General features: G+C 49.0%; 10 protein-coding genes across 10 annotated transcripts; 5 read left to right on the top strand and 5 right to left on the bottom strand.

Annotated features, from left to right (window-relative positions):
* Window positions 1–1,093: 1,093 nt before the first annotated feature.
* On the top strand, window positions 1,094–3,206 carry HO173_010318 (uncharacterized protein; the record flags this gene model as incomplete). The annotated part of the gene is made up of 2 exons (XM_037312204.1): window positions 1,094–2,998; window positions 3,168–3,206. 2 exons carry the CDS (start codon window positions 1,094–1,096, stop codon window positions 3,204–3,206), a joined length of 1,944 nt encoding a protein of 647 aa, XP_037160998.1.
* A 709-nt stretch (window positions 3,207–3,915) lies between these two features.
* On the bottom strand, window positions 3,916–5,476 carry HO173_010319 (uncharacterized protein; the record flags this gene model as incomplete). The annotated part of the gene is made up of 9 exons (XM_037312205.1): window positions 3,916–4,461; window positions 4,522–4,611; window positions 4,663–4,813; window positions 4,867–4,883; window positions 4,960–4,975; window positions 5,031–5,061; window positions 5,123–5,129; window positions 5,185–5,244; window positions 5,297–5,476. 9 exons carry the CDS (start codon window positions 5,474–5,476, stop codon window positions 3,916–3,918), a joined length of 1,098 nt encoding a protein of 365 aa, XP_037160999.1.
* Window positions 5,477–5,816: 340 nt separating this feature from the next.
* On the top strand, window positions 5,817–8,449 carry HO173_010320 (uncharacterized protein; the record flags this gene model as incomplete). Its single annotated transcript, XM_037312206.1, has 9 exons — window positions 5,817–5,823; window positions 5,882–6,241; window positions 6,295–6,392; window positions 6,440–7,315; window positions 7,366–7,476; window positions 7,525–7,771; window positions 7,826–8,057; window positions 8,114–8,303; window positions 8,360–8,449. The coding sequence occupies 9 exons, from the start codon at window positions 5,817–5,819 to the stop codon at window positions 8,447–8,449; spliced, it is 2,211 nt and encodes a 736-aa protein (XP_037161000.1).
* A 623-nt stretch (window positions 8,450–9,072) lies between these two features.
* On the top strand, window positions 9,073–10,228 carry HO173_010321 (uncharacterized protein; the record flags this gene model as incomplete). The annotated part of the gene is made up of 2 exons (XM_037312207.1): window positions 9,073–9,589; window positions 9,648–10,228. 2 exons carry the CDS (start codon window positions 9,073–9,075, stop codon window positions 10,226–10,228), a joined length of 1,098 nt encoding a protein of 365 aa, XP_037161001.1.
* Window positions 10,229–10,573: 345 nt separating this feature from the next.
* HO173_010322 (uncharacterized protein) lies at window positions 10,574–10,908 on the bottom strand (the record flags this gene model as incomplete). The annotated part of the gene is made up of 3 exons (XM_037312208.1): window positions 10,574–10,653; window positions 10,705–10,813; window positions 10,870–10,908. The coding sequence occupies 3 exons, from the start codon at window positions 10,906–10,908 to the stop codon at window positions 10,574–10,576; spliced, it is 228 nt and encodes a 75-aa protein (XP_037161002.1).
* A 235-nt stretch (window positions 10,909–11,143) lies between these two features.
* HO173_010323 (uncharacterized protein) lies at window positions 11,144–12,416 on the top strand (the record flags this gene model as incomplete). Its single annotated transcript, XM_037312209.1, has 3 exons — window positions 11,144–11,395; window positions 11,450–12,062; window positions 12,121–12,416. 3 exons carry the CDS (start codon window positions 11,144–11,146, stop codon window positions 12,414–12,416), a joined length of 1,161 nt encoding a protein of 386 aa, XP_037161003.1.
* Window positions 12,417–12,720: 304 nt separating this feature from the next.
* Window positions 12,721–14,423, bottom strand: HO173_010324 (uncharacterized protein; the record flags this gene model as incomplete). Its single annotated transcript, XM_037312210.1, has 5 exons — window positions 12,721–12,826; window positions 12,879–13,612; window positions 13,661–13,822; window positions 13,880–14,163; window positions 14,219–14,423. The coding sequence occupies 5 exons, from the start codon at window positions 14,421–14,423 to the stop codon at window positions 12,721–12,723; spliced, it is 1,491 nt and encodes a 496-aa protein (XP_037161004.1).
* Window positions 14,424–14,863: 440 nt separating this feature from the next.
* Window positions 14,864–16,387, top strand: HO173_010325 (uncharacterized protein; the record flags this gene model as incomplete). The annotated part of the gene is made up of 3 exons (XM_037312211.1): window positions 14,864–14,936; window positions 15,006–15,127; window positions 15,317–16,387. 3 exons carry the CDS (start codon window positions 14,864–14,866, stop codon window positions 16,385–16,387), a joined length of 1,266 nt encoding a protein of 421 aa, XP_037161005.1.
* Window positions 16,388–16,594: 207 nt separating this feature from the next.
* Window positions 16,595–17,150, bottom strand: HO173_010326 (uncharacterized protein; the record flags this gene model as incomplete). The annotated part of the gene is made up of 2 exons (XM_037312212.1): window positions 16,595–16,909; window positions 16,959–17,150. The coding sequence occupies 2 exons, from the start codon at window positions 17,148–17,150 to the stop codon at window positions 16,595–16,597; spliced, it is 507 nt and encodes a 168-aa protein (XP_037161006.1).
* A 422-nt stretch (window positions 17,151–17,572) lies between these two features.
* HO173_010327 (uncharacterized protein) lies at window positions 17,573–18,276 on the bottom strand (the record flags this gene model as incomplete). Its single annotated transcript, XM_037312213.1, has 2 exons — window positions 17,573–17,971; window positions 18,028–18,276. 2 exons carry the CDS (start codon window positions 18,274–18,276, stop codon window positions 17,573–17,575), a joined length of 648 nt encoding a protein of 215 aa, XP_037161007.1.
* Window positions 18,277–19,172: the final 896 nt, after the last annotated feature.

Genomic DNA, 19,172 nt, shown 5'->3' on the forward strand with positions numbered 1-19,172 from the left:
GAAGGACTGCAGCATTTAGACTTGTTCCACTCTTTTCCACCTTTCTTGCTTCTCTTGAGAATGCGGTGGAACAGAACCGGCTCTCTTAGGGCGACATGGTATTCCCCAGGTTTTTGGTGGTCTTCTCCCAGTCGCTAAGGAGCATCGCGTGCCTCAGCTGGTGGCGGTACAATAAGATGCAACTGTGTGGGCAGTGGTTGTCCATAGTCTGCAAAGCATATACCATAGACACGTATGCCCAAGACTAAGACGAAAGGCTTTTGAAAAGCTGTACATCTTGCGGCCAAGTGACACATTGGTTCCCCACGTGAGGAACGGGAAATGGACAGGAGACAAATGCCAGGTATCCGCAGATTAAAGCACTGGCAAAGAATAGAAATCACTGGTAGATACAGTAGTATCGCTAATGAGAGGAGACAATCGAGCTAGACATAAGATTGATGATCTGTAAAGGGATTGTCTAGACATCAGGAGGTTGGATACAGCAGGGTAGATAATAATCCTCACCGAAAGTTCGAGAGGCACATGAGACAAAAAGAGGATGGGGCGTCTGCCTTCGAGAACGTCTGTCGATCGAGACGACTTCGATGCGAAGCGGAGCACTCTGAGAGCGCGCTAAAGCAAATCTCCTGCCGCAAACTCTCGACTACCATTCTCCATTATTAAATTCATCCCCCTTCTCCATCAACAACATCTTGCTTCGAAAAGCATTCAATCCTCTTTCGCCCCAGCTCTACGACCTATTTGCGTTGCATTCGTTGCTTTGCTCGCGAATCAGCGGAGCAGCGCGTGCACTCTGCCCGAGCGGTATTGCCTCTTTCTCTGCTTATTGATCAAGATTCTTTTAGTCGACATGGCAGCAGCAAGCTCCGTCTGAACTTCTGCACTTGATTGAGCCTCTACTTCAAGACTGCACGAAGCATCGCTCAACAACATACATAATTTGTAGCAAGTCGCCAACTCGTGCTCGTTTTCCCGCATTGCTCCCGACCCCCTCATTTCCGTCACTTCCATCCATTCTTCTTTATCCCAAGCGCCATACCAACCCAACGAATAGAACAGTCGGCGTGACCAGCCCCTATACTCTGTCAAGATGAGGGAAGTCAACTTCAGTATCCCAAATGTCAATAAAGCGTCGGTAGGCATTACCACTGCCCTATACGACCGTCGAGCTCTCGACTGCACCTCAACTCTGCCATTGATCAACTCGCTCAACCATCTTGCATACCTCACGACATCTTCTGCGAGGATAAGAGACATCCTCACCATTGATGGCGGTGTGGAGAGGTTAGTATGCATTCTGAAGCAGGGCAGGAGCCAGGAAATGATGGAGATGTGGAAATGGAACCTAGCTTTTCAATGCGTTGTCAACATTGGTGTCCGTGGTTCAGAGAGTGTTCGAACGAGGGTCGTCGAAGCTGACATGGTACCTGTCATCGCAACGATACTTGACAACTATATCAAGGTCATTGACAAGTGTCGGGAAAAGGCCGAAAACGAAGCAAAAAGGCGGACACCGTTGCAGATCCCACAACCACGAAAGTGCCAGCAGAAATCCATAGCTTCTCCCACAGGCACTTTCGAACGGCAAACTTTCCAAGAACGGGTCAATGTGTTGCCTGACAACAGACCCTTTCGTCGTCATGAGCCTCCACCAGCAATAGAAATACCACAGCCTCTGTCTCCGCCCAATTTCGAGCAGCAACACCAACACCACCTGCACCAGGCTCCCGATGCTACGGCTATGGATCTGACTCCAACGCTGCCTCAATTTGCGACAATTACGACCCCCGAGCGGACTACATTTACGCGACATCACCACCATCATCACCACCATCACCACCATTACCACCATAGGAGCCAAGACGGTCGGCACCATGTTCATGGAGGGAGTACGAGCGGTAGCAGACACAATTCGATGCAGACAATAGCCGCAGCTGTACCCCCAATGGAACCGGGTGAGGGATTCGGACTTCGCCCCGTGCGCGACGTTGACCGACTACCATCTATGTTACCTGCTCTACCTGCTCTCCAGACAGGCATCACTTCGCAGCCAGAATCTCCAACTACTCCAAATGCACCATCAATCCGTCCACCAATGCGTGGTACCAGGGACAGACGAAGACCATCTGTACGCCAACAGCAGTCCAACTCCGGCGACTCTGATGATGCCAATGGGGATGAAGCTGTTTCTGAAGCGTCTGGGACCAACGAGAACCTTGATGAACCCATGATAGACATTCAAGCAGCTGTGGATATCCAGGAAGCTGAAGACGAGGATCCAATGCTCGATGCTGTCACGACAACTTTAGGTCTCACAGCCCCAAATGCTGTATCGGAAGGTCAAGAAGCGCAAACCTTCAACATCACTCATCCGTCTGCCAATGATGGAAGCATCATAAACGCCAACGTAACTCCGACTAATAACAATATCGGCTTTCCACAAGCTCCACAGCCAATGGGGGTTGTGAACGTAGCAAACCAAGCTCTAGCACAGAACACCCATGCACGCTATCTTCTCGATCGATCTGCGCCTCCAGGCATTTTGGCCGCCACCCCCCGGGATGAGGACGTGTTGATGTCGCTACAGCTTCTTGCCTACGTATCAAAATACTGTAATCTCAGGACGTATTTTCAACAATCTCATCTCGTTCCTAAATTGAAGATTGGCAATAACCTCAATGCCTTGGATGAGAACAATTCAAGCGATTGCCACGAAAGTGATAACTCTGACGAAGAGGAGTATCTGCTTTCAGACGACTTCAACATATTCCCGCTTGTTGAGAAATTCACTGTCCGCCATCACTCGCAAGATATGCAGCATTGGGCTGGCGTCGTGATGCGAAATTTGTGCCGCAAGGACGACGCTCGTGGTGGCATACGCCAATGTGCTTACTATGAGTGTGGGAGATGGGAGCAATGGACTAGGCAATTTGCCAAGTGCCGTCGCTGCCGCCGCACAAAATATTGCAGCAAAGAGTGCCAGAAAAATGCTTGGGTATGTACAAATCAAATTTTCAAACTCATCGTCTCCGAGTTGGTGTAGAATCTTGGGCCACAAGACACATAAGAGGAGGGGGGGCCAATCCCTGCTTAACCCCCACAACACTGTCTCATTACTCAGGTCCCTGCTCCGAAGAGAACATGCTGACTCTGAATTCCCGAAGGTTTATCATCGACATTGGTGCCAAGTGGCGGCGCAGTGACCCAGTCCTCACTCCTATCGATCTCCTTGCATTCAATTGCGTTCGACCTCCTTCTTGAAGTTAGCGGCATCCAGTATTGCAAGCGGTATTTCTTGGGCCCCTGGGCGTTAGGTGCGGGTGATCAGGTCATCCACGAGTCTCTCTTTTACGGCACTATCTTCTCATCAGCGACACGCTATACCAAGCATCATGAATCGACTTCGATATCCCCAACAATCTCACGACCCATGTTACCCGGCAAACTTGTCACGAACTTTTTGTGCTCCTCACTAGCGATCAACGACCTGTTGACGGTCTTACGGAAAAGACACGGCGTTTGGACCATTTATTCTTAGCCTTTGCATGTCTACCTTTGTCGGTTGATTATACCCTCCCGCATAATACATACCCTACGCTCCGGGATGCATGACCGCTACGAAGTGTGGAAGTCTGCAGAGGGCGTCAATTGTTTAGTAGCGGCCCCAAAGGTCTCTTTCATGTCCGAATTCTGTATTTACTATAGTATGGGCCCTCATCCTATGCAGCACGCCATAGTTGAGAGAAAAATTATTTCAAACCAGTGGCTCTTTTTCAAGATATTCAGATAGGATATGCTGTAATGAGACCTGTTCACAGGAGTACGCAATAAGTCCGAGTCTCAAACTTCTGTCAAAGACCCAAAGACTGGAAATTTGAGTGTGTCCATCTAGACATTCGAGTATTCTATTCGCTAATCACGCTCTGGCGACTGCAATTTCCCCCAACCGTACGTCTCCGCGAGCCTTTTTTTCAGATAGCCCTCTGCGGTCACCGTCTTCACACCTTGCTGCCTCTTTTCCGTTTCTCTGTCACGTATCATGTCACTCGGGACAGCTTCTATCTCGATATGGTCCGAAGGATGGCAAAAGTATGCTATACTATACCTATCTTCACTCTCCCCTTCTGGGAAGACAACTCGGTGCACGGTACTCTTAAGCAGTCCATTCGTCCAGAAATGCATCAAATCCCCAATATTAACGAGGATCGGTGGATAGGAGTCATCTTCTGTGCCAGGTGGTTGTATAGGTACGGGAGACCAGGACGAACTTCGAGTAAGGATCTCGAGGCCTGGCTGGGAGGCGCGCTGGAAAAGGAGGGTGAGGGAACCTATGCCTTTAGTGAAGTCATTCTTCTCTTTGAATCGTCTGAAACACTGGCGCTTACCATAATCGCTGTGAGCTCCGGCTCGGATGTCGACGGTAGTGTCCAAAGATTTATCCATTTCGACTGCGGGATACTGCAGAAATCGCGCACCTTGGTATCAGCTCTCACCTGTTGCCCATAGGGACGCACACACATGAAGCAACCGAAGTACGCTGCCGGAAGAGCCTTGAGATGGATCATGTCGAGACGAGAACCAATCCTTGCCACCTTGGTTGGGATCGATCTGGGTCTAGTCAGGCAGGGGCAAATCAAGGAGCCGCACACAGTTTCATACTCTGAGACCAAGAGCAAAGAGGCGCAGGAGCTTAATGCAGAGCTCATGACAAAGTACTCCGAAATGATATAGCTCGGCTTCATGTGAAGCAAGAGATGGCGGTAAAGGCTGTTGTGCTTTGCCATCGGTAAATTCGCCAAAGTTCATTGCCCTAGTCAACAATGTCAGTCGTTACGGCACTGAACCCCGGGTTTGGAAGAGAACTCTTTAAAGTCTCCACGCTGTAGGGGTTAGCGATGTCTTGTACGGTTGAAAAACCCAAGTACCTTCTCTTGATGGTTTCGAAGTCAGCCTTACTCTTTCGAGAGGAATCCTAAGTCGCGAGACATGTCTTAGGAGCAGGGAACTCTTTAGATATGTCTGATGACTTATAGGACAGCGTCAATGGGGAAGAATCGCCTCGGAAAGTATAACGTACGGGTCTTTGGGTCCAATGTTTCTGAGTGCATTGACGACCAACCGATATTCTGGCAGTATGTGAGAGACGAGCTCAGAGGAAGCTCAACAGCGGAAGGGGTTTACATTGGCTTGGATAGCACATTCCTGTTTCTCTTCTATGGTTGATGAGAAGAATCTTTGTGACTATCCACATCATTAGAATTGTCTGTACATCTAGTAATTGCTTCGGTCTGACCAATGCAAAGGCATTATCGAGAGTCTGCTTCGTGAAACCTACTCCTTCACCCCTGACAAACACAAAGCCATATCGAGCAACCGCATCTACTAGCTGGCCCGCTGTGTCCGCTGCACTGGCTTCGGATATGTCAATGACTGGGATCTGTAGGCTTGAACCATTGCTCCGTCTGGCATCCATGTTTTCCCTGAGCCAACTCAGGGCAATGGTCTCAGAGAAATAGAGTGTTCGTCTGGGTATCGTCTACCCTAAGTGATGTCGCATATCCAAATCCGACAGCTGTACGGGAAAGGGGTTTTCCTGTCCTGTACCTTACTATAGGCTCTATAAGGATCGTAGGGCTTAGCGCCGGGCCCGAATTCAATTCCGCGCGCGAGGCCCAGAGATATTCCGAGACCTCTAGCAGCTTGTCTCTACTCTACGAACACACCGTGTCCTTGAAGCAGGTGAAGGGCGCTTGGTGGAGGCCGTCCATCTAACTCTTAACACGTTCCTTTTGTCTTCTTTCCTTATCTTGACGATGGGGGGTAAGCAAAGCTCTTACACACAAGACAGAATTTCCCGTTAAAGCTAACCTTTCTTTAGTCGTAGCTTTTGATGTCTGGGCGGCAGAGAAAGGTATCGCCAAGTCCTTCGATCTGAAATTCCTTCAAGATCGTGTCATAGGCATCGATGCTGCCTACTACATACAAAGTCTGAACAAAGATCCCCTATTGTCCGCGCTGGGAGGGCCTCCCCTGGCTTTCGAGTTGACCGTAATCAACGCCGTGAAGCAATTGCAAGATGCTGGACTGAAAATACACTTTGTTTTCAACGGCTTGGAATCTGGCGTTGGAAGTGATCCAGTTGCAAGCTCCGCAAGAGCTGCGCACTTGGCCAGTGAGGCTTTCACTCTCTATGAAACCGAACAAGGCAAACAGGCCAGAGACGTGTTTAAGGCTTCAGGTATGCTCTGATCAATTCTTCCACGTTGGAAATAGTATTTAGCTGATAATCAGGTCACTGTTATCCCTCGGCGCTGTCCGAAATCTTGAAAAAGACGCTTCATGAGCAAGGCGTACCTTTCACCGTCGCACCTTATAGCGCACTAGCTCAGGTACGCTTGGTTGGTCTATGCGTACAAGCAATGCTGACCATCTGTAGCTTGTATACTACGATAATCACCCAAGTCAATTCATCGACGCCGTGTACGGCCCATCGGAGCTCTTTTGCTTCGGCATCGACAAGCTCATCACTAAATTCGAGATCACCGATGATAGCCAGCATGTGGCCGAGAAGAACAAATCGGAGTCTCCTGTCCTTGAGCTTGCAAGATTTCAATGGATCGATCGACGAGACTGTCTTGCAGCGCTCGGTAATATATCTGTGAATGTTTTCTCCGATTCTCTCATGTTGGCTGGTTCCGGCCTTCTCCCCGAATTCCCACCTTTAGAAAACGAAACTGTCTACCGCAAACCATTTAGTATGCGCAACGTTGTCGACATGCTCACATCGTGTGGAGGTAGTGTTGCGCGCTTGTGTGCACAGTATTCTACCGATCCTGCTGTAAAAGGGGTCTACTTGGACCAGTACAAGAGGGCCTTGACAAGAATCAGACACCACATCATAATGACCGATGAAGGAGATGTTGAGATCTTAGGCAAGGACCACGCTCCCGATGATGCTCATGAATGCATTAGCCTACGTCTACCCGAAGAACTCTACATGTATCTCTCTCGTGGTATGCTTCGTCCAAGGGTCCTCAACTGGTTGACCACTGGCAAGATCTCTATCATACAGCCTCTTTCAGGCGGTGATGGTCGACCTTATCAAAATCTTGTGAAGTTTCAGCTGGACCCATTGAGGAGGCAGGCACTATCGCTTTTGACTGAGCCAATACATCGGTATTATCATTCGAGAGATATTACGACAAGCCTTTTGTTTGACCCCACATACGAGGGGAGATTCAACATGAGGGATGTATCCTCTCCTCGGGACTTGCTGTCGAAGTGGAACGTCAAGAACAATCTCATAGCGGGGGTACATGAATTTTCACCTGCAGTGATCTTCCAAGCTAAATATTACTCTAGTATTCCACAGAAGACTTGCCAGCAGGTACTCTCTCATTTGCGATCCTGAGCTTGGAGAATCCCGAGTTTGCTGCGAAGACAGTCACGCAAAAGCCAAAGGCTGGACAAGAGGTGAGAATCGAATTATTGAAGTTTGAACGAGGCGCTGATTGTGCCAAGCCCTTGAAGCACCGCGATGAGATACTCGCAAACGCAGTTTGGCGCTTGCTTCAGCTACGAGGTTACCTGAACGAGCAGCACCAGCTTACAGAGTGGGGCAAAGTATTGGAAGCTGTTTGGTCGGCGTCAGGCACGAGGAGAGACGAGGAAGAGGCTGCGCTAATTGCAGTAGAGCTGATGCGTTTTGAGCTCATTAATCCGGACACCATGTTTTTAGGTTATGGTGGTGCACCGGGGAATGGATCAGGTCGGTGCCGATGCTTGAAGTGGACAGGCTGACTATTGCTAATGATTACACCAGATATTGACAAGCGCAATGCCATGCTGGTGTCCCGCGTTGCTTGTCTCGGCAAGATTCGCCATTCGGCCAAGGGCTATAGTGGTCCCTTGAGTCGACACATGCTCGCTTACCACTCGATCGTGTCGAATGTGCACACAAGCCTGCGTGATTTGCTAGAGATGATCGTTGCGGCCATGTTCTTGGAGGGACTCGTTGATAGAGACCGCAACGACTGGGCGGATATCTCTCTCGGGTACGTCTACTGACCTGAGGCATTTATTGTGACATCATTTCCTAATGCTCGTACAGCTTGCCATTCTACCAAGAGCAGTCATGCGCTCTCGGGGTCTTGACAATGCACTTTCTGGATGACTTGTGCAACTACTCAGACCCTACATCGGAGAGTACTCGGGCCGAAGTGAAAAAGAAAGGACAAGAGTGGATTATGCACGGCGATTTCAGTGGCAGCTTAGACGATGCTTTCCGCATTTGGGATGCAGTGAGTGAACGAGTCAAGTAGGTATGGATCATGAGTGACGCTTATTTTGTCTCTAGGTTTACCAAGGAGTCAAGGTAGCTGGTAACAAGTTGAAAGATACCGACATCTGGGATGAAGTCGATACCTGGCTATCTCAGAGGAAATGAGGGAGGTGAGATAAGCTTGGCATGTGTGTGCATGTGCTTCTTACGCAAAGGCCAAAGCATGCAAATGGTAATCCATCACTTGTCACTTTGCCGGTATGTGTGCGTCCAATCAACGGGACGCTGAATTGACAGCTTGAAAGACTTCGCTGACAGTGATGGTAAGTATACATGTAGATAAAATGGTATGTCAGGAAAAGGTTGACGTTGTGTGAGAGCAGCCCTACTGGCTTCGATCTGGTCATGGTCAAACTCACGCTTGTATTGGATGGTAAATCGAAGAACTCATCACATGTTGCTGTGGCTTAAGACGATGCGCAATATATTCGGCCTTGTAGTATTCACTCGTATGTGAGAACAGTCGTCTCCGTATGCGTCGATTGATTGACACAGTACTGAAATCTGATCGGTGGCAAATTTCAGTGGTGCGGTTCTGCCGCGCCACTAAAGGTTTCCGCTACTGTGTCCTTACCGGTGGTGCCGGTACTTTACTTTATTACTAAAGATACTACTTCTCGTGATCAACCAGGTTTTACGTATACCTCCTGTCTCTCTCGATCAACACGCAGTCGAAGAATCAGTTTAACCACCACGCCTAAACAGCATTTATTCATACAACTGCCATCATGGTTAGACTGACCTACCTCCTCCTATCCGCCTTTGCTCTCCTGGGCGCCAATGCAGCCTCCTCTGTCCTCGACCTCGTCCCAGACAATTTCGATGACATCGTTCTAAAATCAGGCAAACCAGCACTGGTCGAGTTCTTCGCCCCTTGGTGCGGTCACTGCAAGAAGCTAGCCCCCATATACGAAGAATTGGCTACCAATTTTGAGTTTGCCAAAGACAAGGTGTCAATTGCAAAGGTAGACGCCGATGCAGAGAAGGACCTCGGAAGGAAATTTGGTGTACAGGGTTTTCCCACACTGAAGTGGTTCGACGGCAAGAGTGATACGCCTACAGATTACCAGGGTGGCCGGGACTTGGAGAGTCTTTCCAGCTTTATCTCCGAGAAGACGGGCCTCAAGATCAAGACAAAGAAAGCAGCTCCAAGCGCCGTAGAGATGCTTACGGACAGATCTTTCAAGGCTGAAATTGGAGGGGATAAGGATGTCTTGGTGGCCTTCACTGCACCATGGTGTGGACGTATGTTGAAGTCATTCTCTGGATTATGTTTAGCCCGACGTTGCTGACCTTGTCGCAGACTGCAAGAGCTTAGCGCCAGTTTGGGAACAAGTAGCAACCGACTACGCTTCGGAGCCCGATGTCTTGATCGCCAAGGTCGATGCTGAAGCCGAAAACTCGAAAGCTACAGCTCAAGATCAAGGCGTCAAGTCATACCCTACTATCAAATACTTCCCCAAGGGTTCTACCACCCCTGAGCCATACGAAGGCGGTCGAACCGAGCAGGATATTCTTTCATTCATGAACGAGAAGGCCGGCGTTCACCGCACGATTGGCGGCAAGCTGGATGAAATTGCTGGCACGATCCCAAGTCTGGACACCATCGTGAGCAGGCTTACTGGTGGCGAAAGTATTGCCAGTCTCTCGGAACAGATCACAGCTTCTGCAAAGGCATCGAAGGATAAGTATGCGGAATACTACGTCAAGGTCTCGGAGAAGCTCGGCAAGAACGCTGGATATGCGGAGAAAGAGCTGGCCAGGTTGCAAGGTCTGATCAAGAAGGGGGGTTTGGCGCCGGAGAAAATCGATGATTTGACTTCTCGGTCGAACATCTTGAGACGATTCAAAGGCCAGGAACCGGTTGCCAAAGAAGAGTTGTAAAGATTTCGACACTGTACGATAGAGAATGAAAAGCAGTCTGGGGCACACCTCAACAATGTCCTTCGAGGAAGCCTTTTTTCCATTATGAGGCCAAGTCCTGAATTCTCTGCTAAAATTCACATTGGGGTGACTATACTTCCACCTAATTCATACTCCAGGGCTCTTCCTGTTGTACTGCTATTGTAATCCGCGCAGGCGGCAGTCCCACCAATTTTTAGTGAAATGTAAATAGTTTCAAAAACACGCTGCAAAGGCCGACGAAAGATATCGCCATCCGCCCCGGGTATACGCAAAATATGGTTGTAGGTGCGTGTATATTGTAAGAAATTGCACGCATATACCCTTTCAACTTTCCCTGCTCTCTGAGCTGTTCCCCGCTTTGATGGCTGCTTCCATATCGTCGAGCCGTTGTGACATCTCGTCCACTATGAACGATTAGTCGATATTCGAGTCAAAAGGGCGGTAGCTCTCCGTACTTTTCGCAAACAATTCGGCTGAGACTTTTGAAAATTTGGGACCAAGGTTATTTAGGAGGTTGTCGACGGCCTTAACAAGGTCGTTCTCGTCTCCTGTGCTCAACGCAGTCTGTAATAATGCCAGTGGGTCAGAAGCCGGTGAAATGAAGGGCAAGAAGACCATACACTTGGCCGAGGGTTCGGATCTCGATTGGCTGAAGACATTCAACTGCGGTACGGAGGTATTTTGCCTAGGATCCAGCACGAAATGAATCCAACTTATACAGGCTTGTTGCCCACATAAGGGTAATAAGTAGAAGGGAGGAATCGCGTCCGTATATCCAAGATTCTCCATATAAGAATGTTGTGTTGCAATATCAACCAACGGGTGGATGGACTGATTTTGCAAAGAGCTTTGTTGCACAACCACACAATTTTCGGACTCCACTTACACCGTGCCATGGCGAAGAAGGGCAAACTACTGACAGCGCTCGACGCTCACAAGGGCCGCGATTACAACTTACAAAAGCAAAAGAAACAGCAAAAGCAAGCTGCCAAAAAGAAACGCACGAAAGATCCGGGATCAAATTCGGAGGAAAAGGAAAAGGAAAAGGAAAATGCCGAGGCGCAGGCCAATGGCATACCATATATGCCTGGAGCCGAGAGCGACGGCTGGGAAAGTGATGAGAGTGAAGCAGCAGAAGCTATAGCTGTATGTCGAGCTTCTACGGCTTTAGATATCTACTTGATACTGACTAGACCATAGATTGACACCTCAAGGGTCATCGAAGACGAAAGTGACAGCGATAGCAGCTTAGGCGGCGAAGAAGCGGAGGAACCAGACCTCGAAGAAGCAGAAGACGAAGACGACATTCCCCTCTCAGACATTGAATCCCTCGCTCCAGAAGAAAAAGCCGATATCCTCCCCCACCAACGCCTCACAATCAACAACACGACCGCTCTGACAAAGTCTTTGAAGGACATCGCTTTGCCTTCCAGCCTCCATTTCTCCGCCCATCAATCAATCACGACCTCCGAGCCTGTAGCAATCTTAGATGTCAACGACGACCTAACCCGGGAACTGGCCTTCTACAAGCAATGCCTTGACGCAGCCAACGAAGCTCGAACAATGCTGAAGAATGAGGGAGTCCCTTTCTCGCGGCCCACCGACTACTTTGCGGAAATGGTGAAAAGCGACGAGCACATGGGGAAGATCAAGTATAAGATGGTGGACGAGGCAGCTAACAAGAAGGCGGCCGCAGATGCAAGGAAGCAGAGGGATCTGAAGAAATTTGGGAAGCAGGTACAGGTTGCCAAGTTGCAGGAGAGGGATAAGGCGAAGAGGGAGACGTTGGACAGGATCAATTTGCTCAAGCGAAGTATGGTATCCGGCGTCGGGAGCCGTATGGTACAGTTGGGCTGATGATTCGTCTACAGAACGGAAGAACACAGATACGGGCGCCGCAAATGAAGAAGATCTCTTCGATGTAGCACTCGAGGATGCTGCTAAAGAAGAGCGGTCATCGAGATCTGCCAAAGGTGGAGATGGTCGAGGGCGAACGCAGAATAAAAGGCAGAAGAAAGATGATAAGCACGGCTTTGGTGGCAAGAAGCGGTTTTCGAAAAGTACAGACGCTGCTTCGACTGCAGACCTGCGCGGCTTTTCAGCGAAGAAGATGAAGGGAAAGAAAGGGCCGCAAAGGCTGGGAAAGAGCCGGAGAGCTAAACTGTGACGGGAAGGGGCCGATAAAAGCACAGGAAATGATTGTCATCATATCCATATTTCCGGTATCGGCTGTGGAGTTTCGCAAGATACCCAATGAAATCGCAAGATCCCCAATGGAATACTGAGACACAGATCGCGTTCTCTGAAATGATTTTTCATAGGAGGGGCTGACATATCTCATCGTCACACACAGCGTCCACGTCGTAGCGTTAGCTTCAGATGACCTTTCATCCGTCGTACATCCTCCGCGTTCAAATCACTGTGGGTATCATCCAAAAGACTCCGAGATCTACACACGGTCTCTTCTCTTCCTAGTATCTCCGCCTGATCGGAGGCTGCCACTTGCGCTGAAGGGTGTCCGGAGCAAGCTCAGTCCCAGGGTCAGGGGCAAATGCTTGCAATCGGCGTACAAGATTGCTTCGCGATATTAGTACCTTAGCTCAATGTCTGTAGGAGCTTCGACACTTACTTGACGGGCAAATACGGCCGACTCTCGTTGAGAGCCAAGTCGATCTTCTCTTGAGCTTGAGTAGCGTGCGTCTTGAAATGTTCCATAATCCTCGCCTTGCCGGCCGGTTTCGAGGCTTCATGTACTCGATGGAAACAACCTTCGAGGGTGCAAGTCCATAAATCTCCAGGACCTTGAGGCTCCATGGACGGCAGGTCATACTCGACTACCCTCAACTCCAGGTACTTTCGTGGAAGATATTTCAGGCCGTGAGCATCTTCCGGAGAGCTTTCTCTTGGAGGGTTCGTTAAGAGCTCCAAGTCTTCGGCCGTATGTATCGTTGTGATGGGAGATCCTTCGAAGAATTGTGAGTCCTCGTCATTTTGCTCCTCTCCGTGAGGACCTTCACTCAGGTCGTCCACCGCGAAAAGACTCTTTCGACGACCTGCAGCTTTTCGCGCAGTCTTGCCTCCGCTTGGTTGCAAAATTGACTTGTGCTTGCGGGTGAGAACATTGCGAACGCCGTCTTCGTCCGAAGAGGCTGAATCTAGGACTTGTTTTGAGGGAGGTGTTCCGGGCAATTGACTGTCCACTTGGGCTGCTGCTCTGCCTTTACGCGTCTTCTTATCTTTAGGTTCTTCTGTGTGTGGCGATTGTGACTTTCTCTTCTTTGAATTGTCTCTATTTTCTAACGAGGCGGCTTTTAAAGCATTGTTGGTTCCAAAGACCCTCGCTTCAATTTTACTATACTCGTCCTGTAGCAAAGTCAGATGGTGAACCATTTATGTACGTTTCTGACCTACAGAAAACTTCGACTCATAATAATTCAGCATCGGCGTTTGGGCCCAGTCCAATCCCTCTTGACATTCGAGCATCGAGGTGATCAGAAATCCCCGATGCTCGTGGAAAGCTTCTCGAACGTCGTCCGCGTCAGAAAGGCGCAATGATTTTCCCGACGCGAGGTACTGTATACTTTTAGCAATTGCGCATGGGAGAGACGGGTATTGGCAAAGGTTCAGTACCTCTTTGAACAACGCTCTAGTGTACTTGTCCAATTCTTTTGCATTAAGCTTTGGACGCTTCCTGATCGCTCTCCTCAACTTGTCTGCGAGCATGTAGAACATGGATGCCGCCTCGTTCATCAAAGAATATGTCTCCTTGTATGAGGATGCTGGACTTTGAATCTCAAACCAGCCTGCCTTTCCTGCCGCCCAGAAACCGTAGGATCCATCTTCATATTCGGCGAACGCGTACGTTGTGACGTTCTTGAGCTCAATAGCTTTCTCGTGGTATCGCCTGTCTCGTACTAATTTGACGCGTTCAGTCGTTCTCCTTTAGATTCATGACCGGTTTCATCATACCAAGTGGAAGTAAGTCACTGTCGATCTCGTCGAGTTTCCCCGATACTGTGACGGGATGGCCTTTGTGTGCTGACAATAAACTCGCCTGCTCTCCGGTCTTGGAAGAGGTGACATTGATCTTCTTGAAATTAAAAGTTGGCCACTCATCTGAATTGCGGAGAGAGGGGTCTTTCGGCTTGAGTACGTCCTCCTCTAGGATGGCCATAGGTTTTAGAGCACGTTTTCGGTCTGGTGACGGTGGTGACGGAGCGCATAAGTCAATGATTCAAACGCGGAAGACGCGTGCCCTGGGGTGGCTAGGTATATCAAAGCGGCAGCTTGTCTTTGAACGTCAATCTCGCTTATGATAGGTATCCGTGATCGACAATCAATGATCGCTTAAGCAAAGTAGTTGATGCAGCTGCCCCTGCACGCCCTGTTTGACAGTGAAGTCGTGAAGTAAGGTACTTTAGTGAAGGACTGGCATTATACTCGAGTCCATTTCATTCTATATTGCTGCACTTTCTATTCATTCTATTTTGTACTAATTATTCAATTGTGTGTATCATATATCATTTCACCTATTTATTTCATCAAAAGTCAACACCAGATGTGGGAACTTGGTCATTTTCCCCAATCCTAATTGCAGTCTCTCGAGCGACTTGGATGCCCGGTCCGACCTCGCTCGTCAAGAATATCATGTCCAAACCAAAGGGTAAGGTGGTCGAAGGTGTCTTTGGTAAGACGTTCCATCTTTGACTTTCGCTTTTCTTATCTCTTCCTTCTTACTCATCCATTGACCGTTTAGCGATAAACAAGCCCGCTGCCATCTCCTCCGCCCAGACAATCCGCAACCTGCAGCATCGTTTTAACCCTTCCGCCCTCTTTGCCCCTTGGCTTGCTGCTGAGCGCTCCAATCGCGAAATCGAGGTACGTACATTCCCGCGTAATTCCTTCCTGTCTGGTATAAAATTTGGGGTCACATGCCATCTTTCAGGAGTAGAAAGCCCCTTTACTCACTCCCCACAACTGTCTTGTTGTTCAGGTGAAACCCTATGTTCCGGCACCGAAAGGAAATCTTTACTCTCTGAAGTGACGCTGACTCTGAAATCTGCGTAGGAGCGCACTCACCGCAATCGCCGGAAGGATAAACGAGTTCAAGTCAAGATTGGCCATGGCGGCACTCTCGACCCTATGGCCACCGGCGTGCTCATCATGGGTGTAGGTAAGGGTACGAAGCGGCTACAAGGATTCCTCGAATGTACCAAGACTTATGAGGCTACGATACTCTTTGGGGCGGCTACAGACACATACGATACCCTAGGTAAGGTTCTTCGGAGGGCAGAGTATGGCCACGTAAGCAGAGAAAATGTGGAGAAGGCGTTGGGCAAGTTCAGGGGAAAGATCATGCAGAGACCGCCCATTTATTCGGCGTTGAGAGTGCAAGGGAAGAGACTCTATGAGTATGCCAGAGAAGGCAAAGAGGTTCCGAAAGAAATCGAAGGGCGGCCGGTAGAAGTGAAGGAACTCGAGATCGTGAACTGGATGGAGGGAGGGAGCCACAACCACGGTCTTCCCAAAGAAGACGCGGAGGATGAGGCAAAGGATCTTGCCGAGAAGGTATTGCATCTCGGAGAGGCTGTTGCGACGTCTGAAAACGCTAGTGAAGTTCAGTTCATGAACGGAACTGCAGGCACAGGGACCAAGAGGAAGCGTTCACTGGATGACGGTGATAGCGTGGTACCCAATAAAAACCCGGAGCTAGGACCTGAAGGGGAGTCTCAATGGCTCATGTCAGGAGGCCTCCAAAACCCTGACCATAGCACAAAGCAGATCGATACTCATGCACAACAGAGCTCGCCACCACCAATAGAAGGCCCACCAGCAGTCAAATTGCGCATGACAGTGACATCGGGGTTTTACGTTCGTTCACTCAGTCATGACCTCGGTGAAGTGGTGGGCTCACTAGCTTGCATGTGCGAACTAGTGCGTACCAGGCAGGGCGACTTCGAGCTAGGCAAGAACGTGCTAGAATATGAAGACTTGGAGAAGGGAGAAGACGTGTGGGGACCAAAGGTAGAGCAGCTGCTTTCGGATTGGGAGAGTAGCAATGAAGACATGAATGGTGGGGCAGACAGAAGCGACGGGGGAAGAAAGAGACGAAGAAGAAATAGTAGTAGTGATGCATAACAACTTGGAGTACCCAGAGCATTTGAAAATCAATGGCCTGCTTATATGGATGGATGCTCGACGGGCATGCCTAGCGCCTGGAAATCTAAGATTAATGATACCCAAAATCTAGCGTAAGCTGCTCAACTCTTGCCCAGATTACCCGTCGCTATGCCATGTTGCGCGTGTACCAGGCGTTTGCTCATAAATCGTATCAGAAGACTCAATTCACTGCATTTGCGGCCTCACTCTACCCCACATTCTCTGTAGAAGTGAACTTGGCTTTCCAAGCGAGTCTTCTTCCTCTGGCTTTCCCATTTCTTCATTTTGAGTGCTTTCGTGATTAACGAAGACGAAGGATAAGAGGACGATACAGGCCCCAATCCAGTAAGATACGCTTGATGTCTGTGAGTATTCGATCATCTGTCCAATCAAGGACAGTGGTATGGTCAGACTGAGGCCAACTGTGACTACCAAAGGTGACGTGAGCAACATTGAATATGCCCAACAGAGGTCCGAAACTAGAGAAGTCGCTGAGTTGATCTGATCTATTGTCTCAGCCATTTCCTAAACAGTGCTAGGGGTCACTTACCAATACGATAGCCAGGATACGCCTTGTAGGTGGCAATTCAAATGTCTCGATGCCGGTAAAATGAAGGATGAAGAAGCCCGGTAACAGTGTGATGAAGTTGAACAATCCAACGAAGCCGAAAAACAATGGCATGTCCACTCTTGACTCGTCCCCTATCCTTTTCTTCATGAGAGTAGTGTAGATCCCATACATGACAGCGCTAGTGAAAGCAAGGACGTCACCAATGGCGATTTCTTTGTGGGACTTGTGGGGGAAAGATCCCCGGTTCTTGTCTTGGTTACCAGTTATGTCGATGCTAGAGATCAATATGATGCCGGCCAGAGAAGCGAGTACGCCAACAAGTTTCTTTATGGTGAACTTCTCTACGCTGAGCAGTGCACCAAAAATCAGAGTCCAGACACCTATTGCAACGTGAGCATGTGCACAAGGATTGCGAGCGAGAGAGAGAGAGAGAGAGAGAGGCGCTATCTTACTGCTCGTTGATGTCAATATGGTTGAGCTAGCGACGGTAGTATATTCGAGACATGCTGCCACGAAGTAATTGGCCTGATTTTTCTGTTAGGATCAACCAGGATTGATTTGAATGTTATACACGTACTAGGAACTACGAAAGATCAGCCGTGTTTCGTTTCGATTGAGATGATTCCTACCCATAATATGCAAAATTCAAAGCTCAACTTCAGAGTTTCTCGAACGTTCAGACGCCTTTCTGAAGGACTTCCTTCCACTCCGGAGCTCTTCGATGGCTCTTCGATCAGTAACCGGCTACGCGGTGACCGGCTTGCTTCTTGAATGCCTCCGTCATCGTCAGGCTTGATAAAGGCTTGCTCCTCCTCTTCAACGATAGGCAAATAGTGGGTGGACCGATCATGTCCACGAAGAGCGCCCTTTATAGATCCGCCGGTTGCCCACAGCCTCTTTGCAGCAACCAGTAGCAGCAAGAGAGAGAAGAAGGATGAATTGACATAAGTGACAAAGTATGGTTTGGAGTAGCTATCATCTGCAAAAATTGTCTGCAGGTGAAGTTGTAAGTGTATGCTACCAGCTATTCGATCTCGACGAAACCTACACTTGCTAGAAAATTTGACGCTGTCCATAAAACTACAGTGGCCAGGAGCAGGATGATCCCAATTGTATGCCGCCAAACGCCACGAAGTGGTTTCTGGTGCGGCGGAGGTGTTTTGTGAGACGACATTCGAGACCTCTGTGACCATGAGGAATCCGTAGATCTTCTACCTGCCTGCGAGTCTTCCGAGCGCGAATTTGGTACAGGCAAGACAAAATCGTCTGCTGGGACCGGAGCGAGAGGTTGACTCATAGCTACTACCGGCTTCTCCAAGATGATTGTTGCCTGCTGCGGGTATGCATCGGGGTCCTTAAGCCTTCCACCTGATTTCCACGGCTTTTGTCTGGTCCCTGGTCATGGGAAAAACAAAGACCGTAACGTCACAAGCTCGACTGTCACTTGCGGTCCCAGTAAGGTACCTCTGGATTGGGTCAGGTTCCTTTCGAAGGGAGAACCTGGAGCCAGTAACTAATTCCCGAAGATCCCAGACGCCGTGTAGTTATTGTCTATTGATGAGTCAAAGGAGACAATAAAGTAATGTTGTGACTACTGGAAGCAATCAGGGAAGATCGGGGTGGAAGCCTGGGAGCTTGAGGGATTAGCGTGTGCAGAAAAGTCCGCATGTTTTGGCGCGCGCTGAAAGAAACCCCACGGTCCCACCTCTGTCTTCAATCTCGTGATTGCTACTTAGACCTTCGAACAATATCAGTTGAAATCAATATCATTCAGATTGTTTGCTTCACACAAAACTCAGTCTAACACATCTCTGCAATTTAGATGACGTGAATCGATGGTCTTTAAATCATCTTGACATCTCTTTGAGACTGTAATGTCAAAAGCTCAATATATAGACGTCTATAAGAACGTTGGCAACTCATTACCAATCCTAGGATCTCGAACTTTACTTGATCTCATGAGCCTTGAACAGAGCTGGTATGCAATCTTATATAACTCTTTACAATACTTCAGGCGGCGTGCAACAGGTGACCGAGAGGTTTGGGAGTTCTCAGTGCCAAGATTTGCAGACCTTTCTGCATATGCTAAGATCGGCGAAACTCACGGGCCGAATTTTTGCGAATCTACTGAATGGCTGTGCAACTCTTCTTGTCAGCACCACCTTTCTCTATTCACACTCTATCATTTAGACT

This window comes from Letharia columbiana, assembly GCF_014066305.1.
Source record: "Letharia columbiana isolate WasteWater2 chromosome Unknown Sc0000047_s0, whole genome shotgun sequence".
Classification (NCBI taxonomy): Eukaryota; Fungi; Ascomycota; class Lecanoromycetes; order Lecanorales; family Parmeliaceae; genus Letharia; species Letharia columbiana.